Source organism: Siphateles boraxobius, unplaced genomic scaffold (assembly GCF_051911475.1).
Source record: "Siphateles boraxobius isolate OS27281-9 unplaced genomic scaffold, OSU_SipBor_1 72, whole genome shotgun sequence".
Taxonomy (NCBI): Eukaryota; Metazoa; Chordata; class Actinopteri; order Cypriniformes; family Leuciscidae; genus Siphateles; species Siphateles boraxobius.
Window position 1 is genome coordinate 2,106,559 of NW_027509200.1, and position 14,612 is coordinate 2,121,170.

General features: G+C 44.1%; 1 protein-coding gene across 5 annotated transcripts in view; it reads right to left on the reverse strand.

The window, feature by feature from the left end:
* LOC143724299 (NACHT, LRR and PYD domains-containing protein 12-like) overlaps positions 1 to 14,612 on the reverse strand; it is a 575,203-nt gene that overhangs the window by 513,488 nt on the left and 47,103 nt on the right. For 3 of the 5 annotated variants that reach the window (XM_077217284.1, XM_077217285.1, XM_077217287.1), the window contains exon 10: positions 7,518 to 7,688. The exons of the other annotated variants lie outside the window; for them this stretch is intronic. In XM_077217284.1, coding sequence (XP_077073399.1) covers positions 7,518 to 7,688 — 171 coding nt within the window. The remainder of the gene's footprint in view (positions 1 to 7,517; positions 7,689 to 14,612) is intronic. 5 annotated transcript variants of the gene reach the window in all.

Below are 14,612 nucleotides of genomic sequence, written 5' to 3' on the forward strand. Positions count from 1 at the left end.
ATTTAATAAATGCAACAAGGAACTCTTCTATTTTTCTTGTTGCCCTTTTTGGTCCTTTCGCCCCTGCCCCTGAGGAGGGCCCAGTCCCAATTTGCCTACTTATACTACGACCTAAAAGTATGCACTCTTTTTGTGAAGAAAAAGTACATACTTTTGAGTGCGTAGCAAAAGAGTAGGCAAGCTTTGGGACATACTATCACGTCATCTTTAACAGACAGATCTTTTGGGTGCATCCTGTCACCGTAAACTTCCCTGTCAATCATCTTGTCACAGTTAAAATCCTCCATTCAATCTAATTTGATTTCCAACCGTTTCGGAGAGCACGTTCATCTGCCAGTCATGGGTCTTTCATGCGGATACCCTCCTCATGTGTTTGCAATTTGAATATAATGATGCATTTAAAAGGTAATGGCTAAACGTATCTTTACAAAAGTTCACAATGCTGCTGCAGATGCAATATAATGTAGACAACATTGAATGAATACATTTTCGTCAGGTTAGATACTGATAATTAATCACTCAAACCCCTTTATCTAAATCTCTCTACATAACCGCGCGTCCTTCCATGTCTGTAGTTTTTTTAACACTTTTCAGTCGTGTTTGTAGTTCTAACCGAATCCTCGTCCAACGCGCGATGGGTTGTGGGCAATATTAGCCGTTAGAGTGTGCATCGATCTGCACTTCGGATTCTGACCGGAAATAATAGACCATCCGGATATCTTAGGAACACTTATTTCAACATACTACGATTTGGGACGTACTAATTTTATTTTCGAATACTATTTAGGACGGATAGTATGCGAATTGGGACTGGGCCGAGGTCTGTGCACTCGACTGCTTCCTCTTCATCATGGAGAGCGCAGTTCGCACCTCTTTCTCCTTCTTTCCACAAGCGCTTGCTCTCCCGCGGCGTCTGCCGTTGCTTTGCAACCGTGAACAGAGGCGCGCCTGGAGAAAACGAGTGTGCCACATCGCATTTATTATGAGCGCGCTTGCCTCGCGCCTACATTTGAAATAACGAATTTGCACGCGCAAAAAACGCGCTATGTGAACGGACCCTTATGGCAACGTGACATTAGCCTAATACAAAATATTTTCATATGTGGCTCTTTCCTCCTTTCTTGTCAACAAGTGGATTCAGAGCCACCGCTTTAGCAGCGCCACCGGTCGCCATTTCTCAGTGTTTTTATGAAGATGACGCAACTGTGCATCTTTCGGACAGCGCATCAAGAACCAGATTAACCCGAAGTACCGGGTCTTTTGACAATGCTAGTTGTAGTATCAAAATGGAAACAAAGAATTGATATTTCACTGGTGTCTAGGGCTGCACGATTTGGGGAAATGGCATATTGCGATTATTTAGGTCAATAATGCAATTGGGATATAATAAACAAATGGTTTCATGAGTCAACCTGCTTAGTTCTCAAGTAAAATGCACACACAGATTAGTGTTAATGGTGAAATGTGTATTTCTCAACTCTGTTTTCAAATTAAAATAAAAAAAATGTCAAAATTAAATAATGACATCTTTGCATTACTGCAAACTTCTTATTGTCTCAATAGTACAAAAATATAAAATAAATAGAACAATAAATAAGAACATTTGTATGCTCATGAAAATAAGATATTTTGAACATTCTGTCCAGACAATCAGGGACATTTAAGCAGGATGTAATATATGCTTTATAAACTCAGTCTGTGGATCATTTTTGATATAAGTGTATTGTGACTGGCAAAACATTTGGTAACTATGCAGAATTTTGTTAAGTTTAGTAACAATATGTTACAATTTTTACATGGTACAGTGACTAGTAGGCTACTGTTTTTATTACTGCTTGATCTTGTGAATAGATTCTGATCTTGATTCAATATCGATTCATTTGGATAAATATTAGGTATAGTAGATGCATGTCAATTGTTCTCAAGAAAAACAAATATCTCACCTAATGCTGTAAACATACAGGGACCCTGTCAGCTGGTATTATTATTAAAGGTTAAAATTAACAACTCAAATTAAATATAATTAGATTTTTAATAGGCTATAATAACAGCGTTACAATATTTTAATGATAGAAGTAAAAACATAATAAATATTTAATATAGTGCACATATTTAGCAAAATACTCCACTCTATATATAGAATTTGTCTAGCCAACTAACGTGCAATCTGGCTTTCCTGAAGTAAATGTAACATTATGTGACATTGTTCTCCAGCTGTTCCCTTTCGAGGGAACGAGACACTGCGTCGTTGAAAACGACTCTTTGGGGACGCTCCCTTAGCGTGCGCCTCTGAAGTATGAATGAAACTAATCCAATCCTGATTGGTGTTGCGTCATGACGTAACATGTGACGGCACATAAAAGTGACGCCGAAACACACACACATTAGCTTTTCGCTCTTCAGCAAGCGCTCTCTGGGAAACTGTCTGTCTTATTTGGTGTTGTTTTGTCTGTGCAAAGCTCTATATTATGGCGAGTGAACAATTCACTAAGTGTGTGCACCCCTGCCCTAGATATGTCACGGGTGGGGACACGCATCAGGTGTGTGTGTATTGTTTAGGGGGGCAGCACGCACAGTCAGCTCTCGAGAGGGCTGTCTGTGAACACTGTGAAGCATTTCCTATTAGAGTGCTGCGCTCCTGCTTGGTTATATTATTTTCTGATGATGGCCAGGCTCGCGATCCCCGCTATTCGGATCCCGCGTCCGTTGAGGCAGCGCAGCAGCTTTTAGATCGTGGGGATCGTAGAAGGATCTCGCGGATGAGAACGAGACTGCTGAGGCACCTTTTCGTTCATCATCCGCAGATTCTATAACACTCGTTCATGTCGCAGAAGCCCGGGATGCGGCTTCTTCTGCCCGTGACGAGTGCCCAGTGCTCAAGCTATCCGTTCCAATAGTATCTCCCTCGCCACTCTAATCTGGATCTAGGAGGGCTGGTCCAAGTGGCCAGCCTCAGCCGTCAACCAGCTCCTCCCATCGGCAAGAGCGAAAAGAGAGCGTTGCCTCTAGAGCCCCTCCTGCGGGAGCCTGGCAACAGAGGAAGCACTCTCAACAAAGTCCTCCAGCCAGAAGGGTGACCTGAGGGCCGTCCTTCAGGCGAATAAGGCTTCGGGAAAAAGGTCCTAATTGTAGTGTAGGACCTCTGAGGGCTGCCCCTCGGGTTATGGAACGAGAGGTACAGACTCTACTGGAATTAAGGGGCCATAGAAAGTGTTCCCCTACCAGACAGGGAGTCCGGGTTTTACAGCCGGTACTTTATAGTTCCAAAAAAGGATGGCGGACTGAGGCTGATTTTAGATCTAAGGCTTTTGAATCGTTCTTTGAGGAGATTCAGGTTCAAAATGCTTACTATTCCCATTATTGTGAACCAAATCAGATCCGAGGACTGGTTTGTCACGATAGATCTAAGAAACGCTTATTTTCATGTCTCCATCCTTCCATGTCAGAGGTTCGCTTTCGGGGGAGAAGCATACCAATATCGGGTTATTTCGTTCGGCCTAGCACTCTCTCCCCGCACGTTCACTAAGTGTATGGATGCGGCTCTGGCTCCACTGAGGCTTCAGGGCATCCGTATACTGAATTACATCGACGACTGGATCATATTGGCCCAGTCTCGAGAAATGGCAGTTCGGCATCGAGATGTCGTCCTTGGCCACATTCAGAACCGGGGGTTGAGACTCAACACTAAGAAAAATGTGTTGGACCCAGCTCAGAAGACTACTCTTCTGGGCGTGGTATGGAATTCGGTTACGATGCGGGCACGTATGTCTCCCACTCGTATCGAATCCATCCTGGCCATGGTGTCCGGGATAAAGCTAGCCCAGGCCATCACTGTAAAGCAATTTCAAAGACTGCTGGGCCTCATCACAGCGGCATCCAACATTATTTTGGGCCTTCTTCATATGAGGCCCCTTCAGTGGTGGCTGAAAGCCAAGGGGTTTTCCCCCAAGGGAAATCCGTTCCGTATGATCAGAGTAACGCGCAGATGCCTTCGTTCTCTAGTAATATGGAAGAAACCTTGGTTCCTGTCCCAAGGGCCAGTGTTAGGAGCGTCATGTCACCGGAAGTCCGTTTCGACAGATGCCTCCCTCACTGGCTGGGGCGCGGTCATGGACGGCCGCTTTGCCAGGGGTCTGTGCCAGGACCATCATCTTTCTTGGCATATAAATTGCCTAGAGATGTTGGCTGTATTCAGGGCTCTGAGGAGGTTCCTCCCAGACATCAAGGGTTACCATGTCCTAGTACGATCGGACAATACATCAGTGGTAGCTTATCTGAACCGTCAAAGGGGACTCAGATCGCGCCCTCTATACAGGTTGGTGCATCAGATTATCCTATGGTCCCAAGGGAAACTACTGTCTATCAGGGCAATGTACGTTCCGGGGATTCAGAATCAGGGAGCAGACATCCTATCGAGGCAGTGGCTGAGGCCCGGGGAATGGAGACTTCATCCAGATGTGGTGAAGTTGATATGGGAGAGGTTTGGACCATTGGAAGTGGATCTATTCGCGTCTCGAGAGACGTCCCAATGCCCACTTTGGTTCTCCCTCACACATCCAGTCCCACTGGGGTTGGATGCCATGGTACAGGCCTGGCCGAGGCTTCGCCTGTACGCTTTTCCCCCGATCGCTCTGCTCCCGGGAGTCCTGGAGAGGGTCCGTCAGGAGGGCATTAGTTTACTACTGGTTGCCCCAATGTGGCCGGCCCGAGTATGGTTTTCAGACATAATATCACTCCTGATAAGTCCGCCATGGCAGATTCCTCTGAGTAGGGATCTGTTGTCTCAAGCGGAGGGCACAATATTCCACCCTCGCCCGGAGTTGTAGGTACCTAGATGCTGGACTATCAGCTGGGGTGGTTGAGACCATACTTAGCTCTAGGGCTCCATCCACTAGGAGATTATATGGCCTCAAGTGGAATGTTTTTTCCACTTGGTGTAGAGAACTTGAGTTAGATCCAGTTAACTGCCCAGTGGCTTCAGTTCATGAGTTTCTTCAAGATCGTTTCTCTGCAAATCTCTCCCCATCCACACGTAGGGTGTACGTGGCTGCCATTGCTGCGTTCCATGCACCACTAAATGTTGGGCCTTTGGGGAGGCACCAACTGGTCATACTATTTCTCCATGGTATTTGGAGGATGAGACCGACAGTCAGGTCCAGGGTTCCTTCCTGGGACCTGGTGGTGGTTCTCGAAGGGCTATCCCTGGCTCCCTTCGAATACCTCCAGTCGGCTTCGCCTAGGACCTCACGTTCAAGATAGCCTTTCTCTTAGCTATTTCTTTAAAGAGACTGGGAGATATCCAAGCCCTGGCATTATCGCCAGCTTGCTTGGGGTCTGCCCCCGGCGGAGTTAAGGCCATCCTGCTTCCGAGACCCAGCTATGTGCCTTAAGTGCAATTTAACATGGCTAGGTCCATGGTCCTGCATGTTTTTCATCCTCCACCTCATGTGTCGGCAGAAAAGGAGAGGTTCCTTGCTCTGCCAGTCAGAGTTCCGAGTGTTTACCTTGAGAGGTCCTCTTCTTGGAGGAGGTCGGACCTACTGTAGTGTGTTTTGGGTCACCTATTAGGGGCTCCCGGCTATACAAAGCTTAAGTAGGCAAAGCAAAGTCACAAGGAATTTGCTTTGGTAATAAGGTGTTACCTAGGCAGCTATAATCAGCGCCAACTTGAGAAAAAATACAGCATGACATGAGGAGAGGTGAGGAGAAAAAAAGGCAACCCCCAGACTATGCTCCTGTAAGGAGAACAGTCTGGGAACAGGAAAAAACACCTCAGCAACATTAGCACATAAACAGTACACTCTACAACATTAACAGACATTGCAACACGGTTAGGAGTGGGGGATGGAGGTAGTCCAGCCCAGGCAAGCACATCCGGTCCTGCAGCCATTATGACGCTGGTCACAGACCCGCCTGTCAGACTGGGGGTACGAAGCGGCGAAGGCGTGGGATGGGGTGTTTCGGCAGGTGCATATCTGTGTATGTGTAAGTTCATGTTTCACTCTAGGGCAGGCCTTTTTTAGTGCGTGGCCTAGTGGGCATTCGTTCCCCAAAGAGTCGTTTTCAATGACGCAGTGCGAGTTCCCTCGAAAGGGAATGTCTCGGGTTATGACTATAACCCTTGTTCCCTGAGAAGGGAACGAGACACTGCGTCGTCCTGCCACGCCCCTCGAGGCCTGAGAGCGTCTTGCTTCATCGCTAGGCTAATGTGTGTGTGTGCCAGCGTCACTTTTATGTGCCATCACATGTTACGTCATGACGCAACACCAATCAGGATTGGATTAGTTTCATTCATACTTCAGAGGCGCACGCTAAGGGAGCGTCCCCAAAGAGTCGTTTTCAACTACGCAGTGTCTCGTTCCCTTCTCAGGGAACAAGGGTTATAGTCACAACCCGAGACGTTTTATTGACCTCTTTCCGCGGTCGAAAAAAACACTGATTGATCGATATTATGTATGAGGCATAAACATTTTGGTAAGTTGTACTGTATCTTTCAACACCTATTATTAATTTGTGCTTATTAACCATTGTAAGGCGGGTGCCAGAAAGTCTGGGCTACCCCTCGAGAAAGCAAAAAGCTCTCTTGAGAATTAACATTTGAACCCTCCCTTGGATAATTATGTAACAGCAACATCCGAGACGCAGCACACAGTGCAGCTCACACCTCACTTTGACAATATCCCCCTTCTCCCCCCTTCTCCTCCTCACCTGAAACGCACTGAAAACCCATGAAATGTTAAGTGTGTAAGAAAAAAGTAACTATACATGTTTGGTATTATTTAAAGTGTCTCAGTGCGCCTGGTAAAATGGTCTCATTCTCCCAACCATAATGAAAAGCTAAAGGCTTTTAGCCTTTTTTAGGGCTTTTCAGTGCATTCAGTCTCACGTCGCTTTCACGCGTTCACTTGAAAGGGATATTACGTCACTCAAACTCAAAGATAACGACACATTTCATCCTCTGTTGGAACGAAAGTGGCCAACTTCTGTCAACCTCATCTACAAGCAAGGACAAAATTAAAGCAATTTAATTAGAATTAATATTGATTCTGTACGATGCCTAGTTGAATTGATTTTTTCTCCCAGCCCTAATTAAATGTTATATGTACTTGAATAGTGTGGCCCAAAAAGGGGGCGGAGTTTGGCCTATATAAGCCTATATATCGACGGCTTGAGAATCAATTGTTCACTCGTGCAGGGGCTGCTTCACTGCATTATGTGAGAAAGTGCTTTTCTTTATAAAAGAAGCACTTCAGAAATAGAGGAAATTGCATTTAAATTGCATTTATTTAATATTATCAAAATGAGACATTTTACATTTTGTGACATACAAAGATTAAATTGAAAGCAGTTATGAACGGTTCTGATTCTGTCACAAAAAGTACATTGTTCTGCCTCTATAGTAACTGAAATAATTATTGAACTATGATCAAACTGTCTGTCTGGAAATATTATCATCAGCTAACAACTCATTACAACTAAAAGTAAAGTAATATTATAAATAAATGAGCAATACTCACGTCAGTGTGTTGAGTTGACAGTGTTTATCCTGCAGTAGAGCAGAGATCTGATTCACTCCTGTGTCTCCTAGTTTATGTCCACTCAGATTCAGCTCTCTCTGGAGGAACGGGTTTTTACCCACAACTCTATTCACATACTGACAGGCTTCCTCTGCAGCAGGACTCAAAAACCTGCAGAAGAGTCAATTCAGCTCTCAACTAAATCTCTATTGCCAGGGTTGCCAACTCTCACGCATCTGGCATGACACTCACGCATTCAGCCTCAATTTCACGGTCTCACGCTCAACAAAGAAATCTCACGCTAAATTAGACATTCTTCTGTGCTTTATTTTTTTTTTCACTCATGTGCACTAATTTCCGAATTACTATAAGCAAGTTCATGCTCTTAACTACTGATTGGACCAGTAGTCTATGTGATAAACAGGTATACGCCGTATACCCACTAGAAAATGTCAAGGATTTCCGTATGCCCACTAGGAAATGTCAAAGATCTCCGTATACCCACTTTAAAAAGCCGGAGGATACGTAACAACATCGTTTTGTGAAAGAACTTTCATTCATAAATTCACCCCGAATCGAATCGCGGAATCCAGCAATAAATGTAACTTGGCACTGTAAAGCGGAACGTCACGCAATTTGGCCATTTTTGAATGAATAAATCAAAAGTAATGATACAGTGAACCAAATCTCGATATGTACTAAGTGTCTATGAATATTAAAGCTCAAAAAGACTGCTATTGAAATAAACTGTGAATGTTCTGCGTGTTTCTGTGAATGAGCGCTCAATGTGTGCTCTACTACACACACTGACGCGCGCGTGACACTCGTGGTGTTTTCAGCGTCTATGAGGAGGACATGCACACATTTGAACTTCATTGCAGAGCTTTTATGAGAGTCACTTCACAAGAATTTTAACATTTCATTTGATAAAACTATCGTCATTCATTCGTATCATATACACACTCACAAACTTTACAGTCTTCATGACAACCTGTCAAAATCAAAGTTTTGTATAACTTGAAGAAAATATAACAGAAATATATTACTATTGCACAGCAGAGTATACTTTAAGTAGGCCTAATAATAATAATAATAATAGTTTATTAAAACACACAGAAGCTCAAATGTCTTTAATTTACAACCCACCAAAATAAAAGTTTGTAGAGATAAAGCAACTCGAGGGAATTATGAAAGAAATTGCATAGTAAGATGTACTTTTTAAAATAATAATAATCAAATTTATTAAAACATAATTTTAAAGGAATATCACACAAGTTTTTAAAAAGTAAATTTTTATTTGTGCTTATAATGTTTAAGTCTTTTAATTGTCAGCTGATAAAACCTGTGCTTCAGGGACCATATTCATATAACATCTAAATGTAGCTCTTTACTGGCTGAGTTAGATGGCGATTAACACTAAACAGTGGAAAATGGGTGGTGGTGGCGGCGGCGGCGGGCAGGCGGCTGGTATATCACAGTATAACTCACTACAAAAAACTAGACTACACCACTGGATTGGACCACTGCATTTTCTCACGCAGAGAAAAATCGTGGACAAAGGTTACTTTTCATATGGAACAAATTCTCAGATGTCAGATTCTGTCAATATGTCTAATGTTTTTAAATGTGACAGATCGCTGTAGCGCGTCAGTTCAAACGGAACGTGATACAGTAGCCTACACACCCCCCCCCCCCCCCCCCCCCATCAACAAATCTCACTCCAAGCAAAACTCAAAAGTTGGCAATTATGAAACAAATATTAAAAAATATTGATATGATAACTTAATTATTGTTCTAAAGACAAGCTCTAGTTAGTTATCTAGATGTAACACTTTTCTTTGAACATTTAAATACACAAATAAATATATATTTAAAGGCACACTATGCAAGAATTGTACCTTAATATAACAGCTTCAAAGTCATTTCGGTGGTAAACAAACTCATAGTAGGGCGAATCATCCTGGTAGTAAAGCTTGGGGGGGACGCCGATCGAAAAACCAGCAATGCAAGTTTGAGAGGAGCGCCCCCGACAAATCTCGCGAGAATCACGACATACTTTACGGCAACGACGTCACACAAATCAACAACAACACATGAAGCACGAAGACACTTGCGCGCATTTCAGACGTGATACTCGACGATGGAAAAAGCAAAGAAAACGCGGTCGGAAGAGACTAGGAAAAGGAAAAGAGAATCTGACAGCGTGAGCAACCAGACAAGAGTCCCACTCGCTCAGGCTTTCACTGTTAAAGTTGATTCCTGCGATTATCATGAGAACAGTTGTCAATATCTCACATACTTATCAGGACATGAATAAGCCTACACGTTGTAAATAGTGTAAACGAGCACAATTTGCAAACTATTGTGATAAATTGCAATAATCATGTCTAACAACATCATAACGGCCAATGGTATGAAATAATGCGACGTACATGTAGGCTAACTTTATTGATGTCATCTGGCATTTTGTAATGTTTACATTACACACAAAAAAACACAAATGAAATTATATAATAGCTGCAACCATGTAAAAACGTTATAAGCCATCAAACGAGGTAACGTTAGGCTACGTTAACGTCATTACTATAAAGTAGGCTAACGCTTGGCAAACGTATTATTATCCTATTACTAGGGATGGCCCGATACCGATACTGGCATCGGGGATCGGGTCGTTACTGTCCTCATATACTCGTACTCGTACTCATAAAAATTTGCCGATACCACGCCCCGATACCACGTACATTTTGCAAAACGAAACTGCCCACCGCGAGTGCTTTGTCGAGGTGAACTGAGGCATAGGGACGTGCACTCCCAACGCAATAGAGTGCGGCACGGCACTAGATTTGATGGCCGAGTGCGAGCGCGGGCGCGGGCGGTAATGCACTCACTCTGTGTGCGGGTTCCGGGAGAATAAAACGATTCGCGGGACTCCCGCAAACTAGAAATATCTATGAATACAACATTAAAACTAATAGATTTTTATTCATCTGTTGCAGAAAAGCAATAAGAACAACTAAAACAAAATAGAAACGATTTACAGGCCAGAGTTTCTATTCATAACATGTTTGCAGTGTTGAGCGATGTAGCCAATCACAGACATGTGTGTTGATTTCTTGAACGCAATGGCCAATCAGAAGCATTTAAGATAGACTCCCCTCACCGCTCAAAACTTTTTTGTTCAGTGCTGAATTCTGTATGCTGGCAAATCCTCTAATTATAACAAACAAAGTGTGGATATTATGAAAGCTTCATTGTGCAGTCAGCTTCATTGATAATAACAGATGTGTGAGATCGCGATGAACTGTCAGCTTTTTAGGAATTAGGCTATTAAGGAAGCGCACTTTGCGCGCATTCAGTCATGTCAGACCATGCACGCAGTAACTGCTTGCTTTTGTTAAATTAACAGTGGTTTGTGTGTTAATACATTTATTATTTTACTCATTATTTATTTTTAGACTTGTTAAAACAAGCAGAGAAGAAAATAAAAACAGTCTTCTAACCTGTGTTCTAAAATAGTCTTCTGTCTTCTTTTCTGGGAGCCTATAGTTGCTTTTGCGGTAGAAATATCGGTATCGGTACTCGGTATCGGCAAGTACACAAATATAAATACTCGTACTCGTATCGGTTTGAAAAAAATGGTATCGGGCCATCCCTACCTATTACCATCATCAGTAGTTTATCTTCGATAGCACAATATATACAGTTATGCAGTAGCCTAATATTTGTATGAAATCGCTCTGCGAGAGTGGTATTTACGTCAGTAATGTTAAATACAAGTACTCCACAGCGACTCTAGGAGTCGTTGTTTGACAAAAACGGAATTCCTGCATAGTTTGCCTTTAAAAGAAACTAGAGTGACACTCAGTCCTAAAGCAAACTCATAAGAACAGAAGCGTCTCACAGAGAAGAAGGGCAAAAGCTCACTAGATCATGATTTTCAGTGTTAAAGGCACACTATGCAGGAATTTCGTTTTTGTCAAAAAGCGATCCCTAGAGTCGCTGTAGAGTACTTGTATTTAACATTACCGTCGTAAATACCACTCACGCAGAGCGTCTCTGCACTCACGGCCTCTGCACTTTATAATAATAAAGTAGCCTACCACGTTTGATGGCTTATAACGTTTTTACATGATTGCAGCTAAATTATAAGTAAATAGCCTATAGCCTAGGCCTACTGTATAATTTCATTTGTGTTTTTTGAGTGTAATGTAAACATTACAAAATGCCAGAACATTAAAGTTACATGTAAATTTATTTTGTATGTATTTCGTAACAATGTCCGTTATGATGTCTTAGACATGATTATTGCAATTTATCATAATAGTTTGCAAATTGCGCTCATTTACACTATTTACAACGTGCAGGCTTATTTATGTCCTGATAATTATGTGAGATATTAACAACTGTTCTCATGACAATCGCAGGAATCAACTTTAACAGTGAAAGCCTGACCGAGTGGGACTCTTGTCTGGTTCCTCACGCTGTCAGATTCTCTTTTCCTTTTCCTAGTCTCTTCCGACCGCGTTTTCTTTTGCTTTTTCCATCGTCGAGTATCACATCTGAAATGCGCGCAAGTGTCTGCATGCTTCATATGCGGTTGTTGATGGTTGTTGATGTGTGGGACGTCGTTGCCGTAAAGCATTTTGTGATTCTCGCGAGATTTGTCGGGGACGCTCCTCTCAAACTTGCATTGCTGGTTTTTCGATCGGCGTCCCCCCCAAGCTTTACTACCAGGATGATTCGCCCTACTATGAGTTTGTTTATCACCGAAATTACTTTGAAGCTGTTATATTAAGGTACAATTCTTGCATAGTGTGCCTTTAATACAGAGTGTGAAATTAAGATCTTTCTGGCTTTTAAGCAGGAGGAGTGAGAAACGTCAGCACAGAGAAAACGTCTCAGGTTACGTATGTAACCCTGGTTCCCTGATAGGGAATGAGACGCTGCGTTTGAGACGCGATGGGAACGCTCTGCGTGATTACGTCATGAAGCACGTGTAAAATCAGTCCGATGGAAGCCTGCTACCACATAGGTGACGTCATAGACCAGGAAACTATAAAGCACCCCTGAATTCAGACCGCGACAGCTTCTGAAAGGCCTGAAGCAAGTCGATCAGGGCATGCAGGAAGTATGGCAGATAAACGCAGCATCTCGTTCCCTATCAGGGAACCAGGGTTACATACGTAACCTGAGACGTTCCCTTTCAAGGGAACTCGAGCTGCGTTTGAGACGCGGTGGGAACCCCATACCCACCACGCCATAGTGACAAATGCCCGTTCTGTGTGAAGTCCTGCGCACACTAAGAAGCAAGCAACCTCGCCCCAGGAGTGGAGAGGTCAAGGTCATAAAACCTGACAAATGTATGTGGAGAAGACCAACCTGCCGCATTACAAATGTCAAGAAGGGAAACACCCGAAATTAAGGCCATAGAGGCCGCCATACTCCTAGTAGAATGGGCCCGTACAGCCATAGGTGAAGGCTGTCCGGCCGCTTCATAAGCCAACTATATAGCCTCAAATATCCATTTGCTCATCACCTGTTTAGATGCAGGGCATCCTCTCTTTTGTGACCCAAAGCAGACAAATAACTGCTCAGACTTACGCCACAGGGCAGCTCTGTGAACGTAGGCATCTAAAGCCCGAACTGGACATAACAGGTTAAGTTGTTCCTGATCTGGGATATTAAAAGGTGGAGGATAAAAGGCCTGCAGCACCATTGGGCCCCCAACATTAACTGGGACCTTAGGAATACAACCCGGTCTCGGGTAGAGAAATGCTTTCACCATACCAGGTGCAAATTCCAGACATGAAGGAGCAACCGACAGGGCATGTAAATCACCAATTCTCTTGATAGAAGAAATAGCAAGGAGAAATACAGTTTTTAGAGTGAGGAATTTTTCTGAAAACCTCTTCGATGGGCTCGAAGGGAGCCAAAGCCAGACCCTCAAGTACAATGGCCAAGTCCCAAGCCGGTGCTCTAGAGTGCAGTGCAGGTCTCAACCTCAGTGTACCACGGAGAAAACGAGTGATAAAAGGATCTTTCGTGATAGAAGAACCCCCCAGAGGGGAGTGGTAGGTAGATATAGCCGCCACGTAAACCTTCAAGGTGGAAGGAGATAATCTGGCAGAGAAACGGTCTTGCAGGAAATCAAGAACTGAACCAACAGGGCAGTTAACAGGATCTAAGTGACGTTCACCACACCAAGTGCAGAATAATTTCCATTTCAATGCATAAAGTCTTCTCGTGGAAGGAGCTCTGGATTGGAGGATGGTCTCCACGACATCAGTCGAGAGACCGGATTCCCTGAGCCGGGCCCCTTCAGAGGCCAGACCCACAGTTTCCACAACTCCGGCCGAGGGTGAAATATCGTGCCCCCTGCCTGGGACAGCAGGTCCCTCCTGAGTGGAATCTCCATGGGAGAGCCGTCCAGAAGAGATACTAAGACCGAGAACCAAACTCGGGTCGGCCAGTAAGGGGCTACTAGTAGCAGACGAGCCCCTTCCCGGCGAACCCTTTCCAGAACCCCCGGAAGCATCGATATCGGGGGAAAAGCGTACAGGTGCAGCCTCGGCCACACCTGCACCATAGCATCCAGTCCGAGAGGAGCTGGGTGCGTGAGGGAAAACCACATGGGACAATGGGTTGAATCTAATGATGCGAAAAGGTCTACTTGAGCCTGACCAAACTTCTCCCACAGGAGCTCCACCACCTCGGGGTGAAGTCTCCACTCCCCGGGCCTCAGACCCCCTGATGGTTGATATAAGAGACCACCGATGTGTTGTCTGTGCGGACCAACACATAATGGCCTTTCAGGTCTGGCAGGAAATATTTGAGCGCTCGAAATACCGCCATCATCTCCAAACGATTTATGTGCCAGGAACCTTGATGGTCCTGCCAAAGACCTTGCGCCGAGCGGCCACTCATGACCGCTCCCCATCCCTTGAGGAAAGCATCTGTCGAAAGTGTGACGCGTCGACTTGAAACCCCAAGCACTGGTCCCTGGGCGAGGAACCAAGGTTTCTTCCACTTGACCAAGGCATAGCCGCGTGACCTTGATCCTGCGGAATGGATTTCCCCTTGGAGAAAATCCCTTGG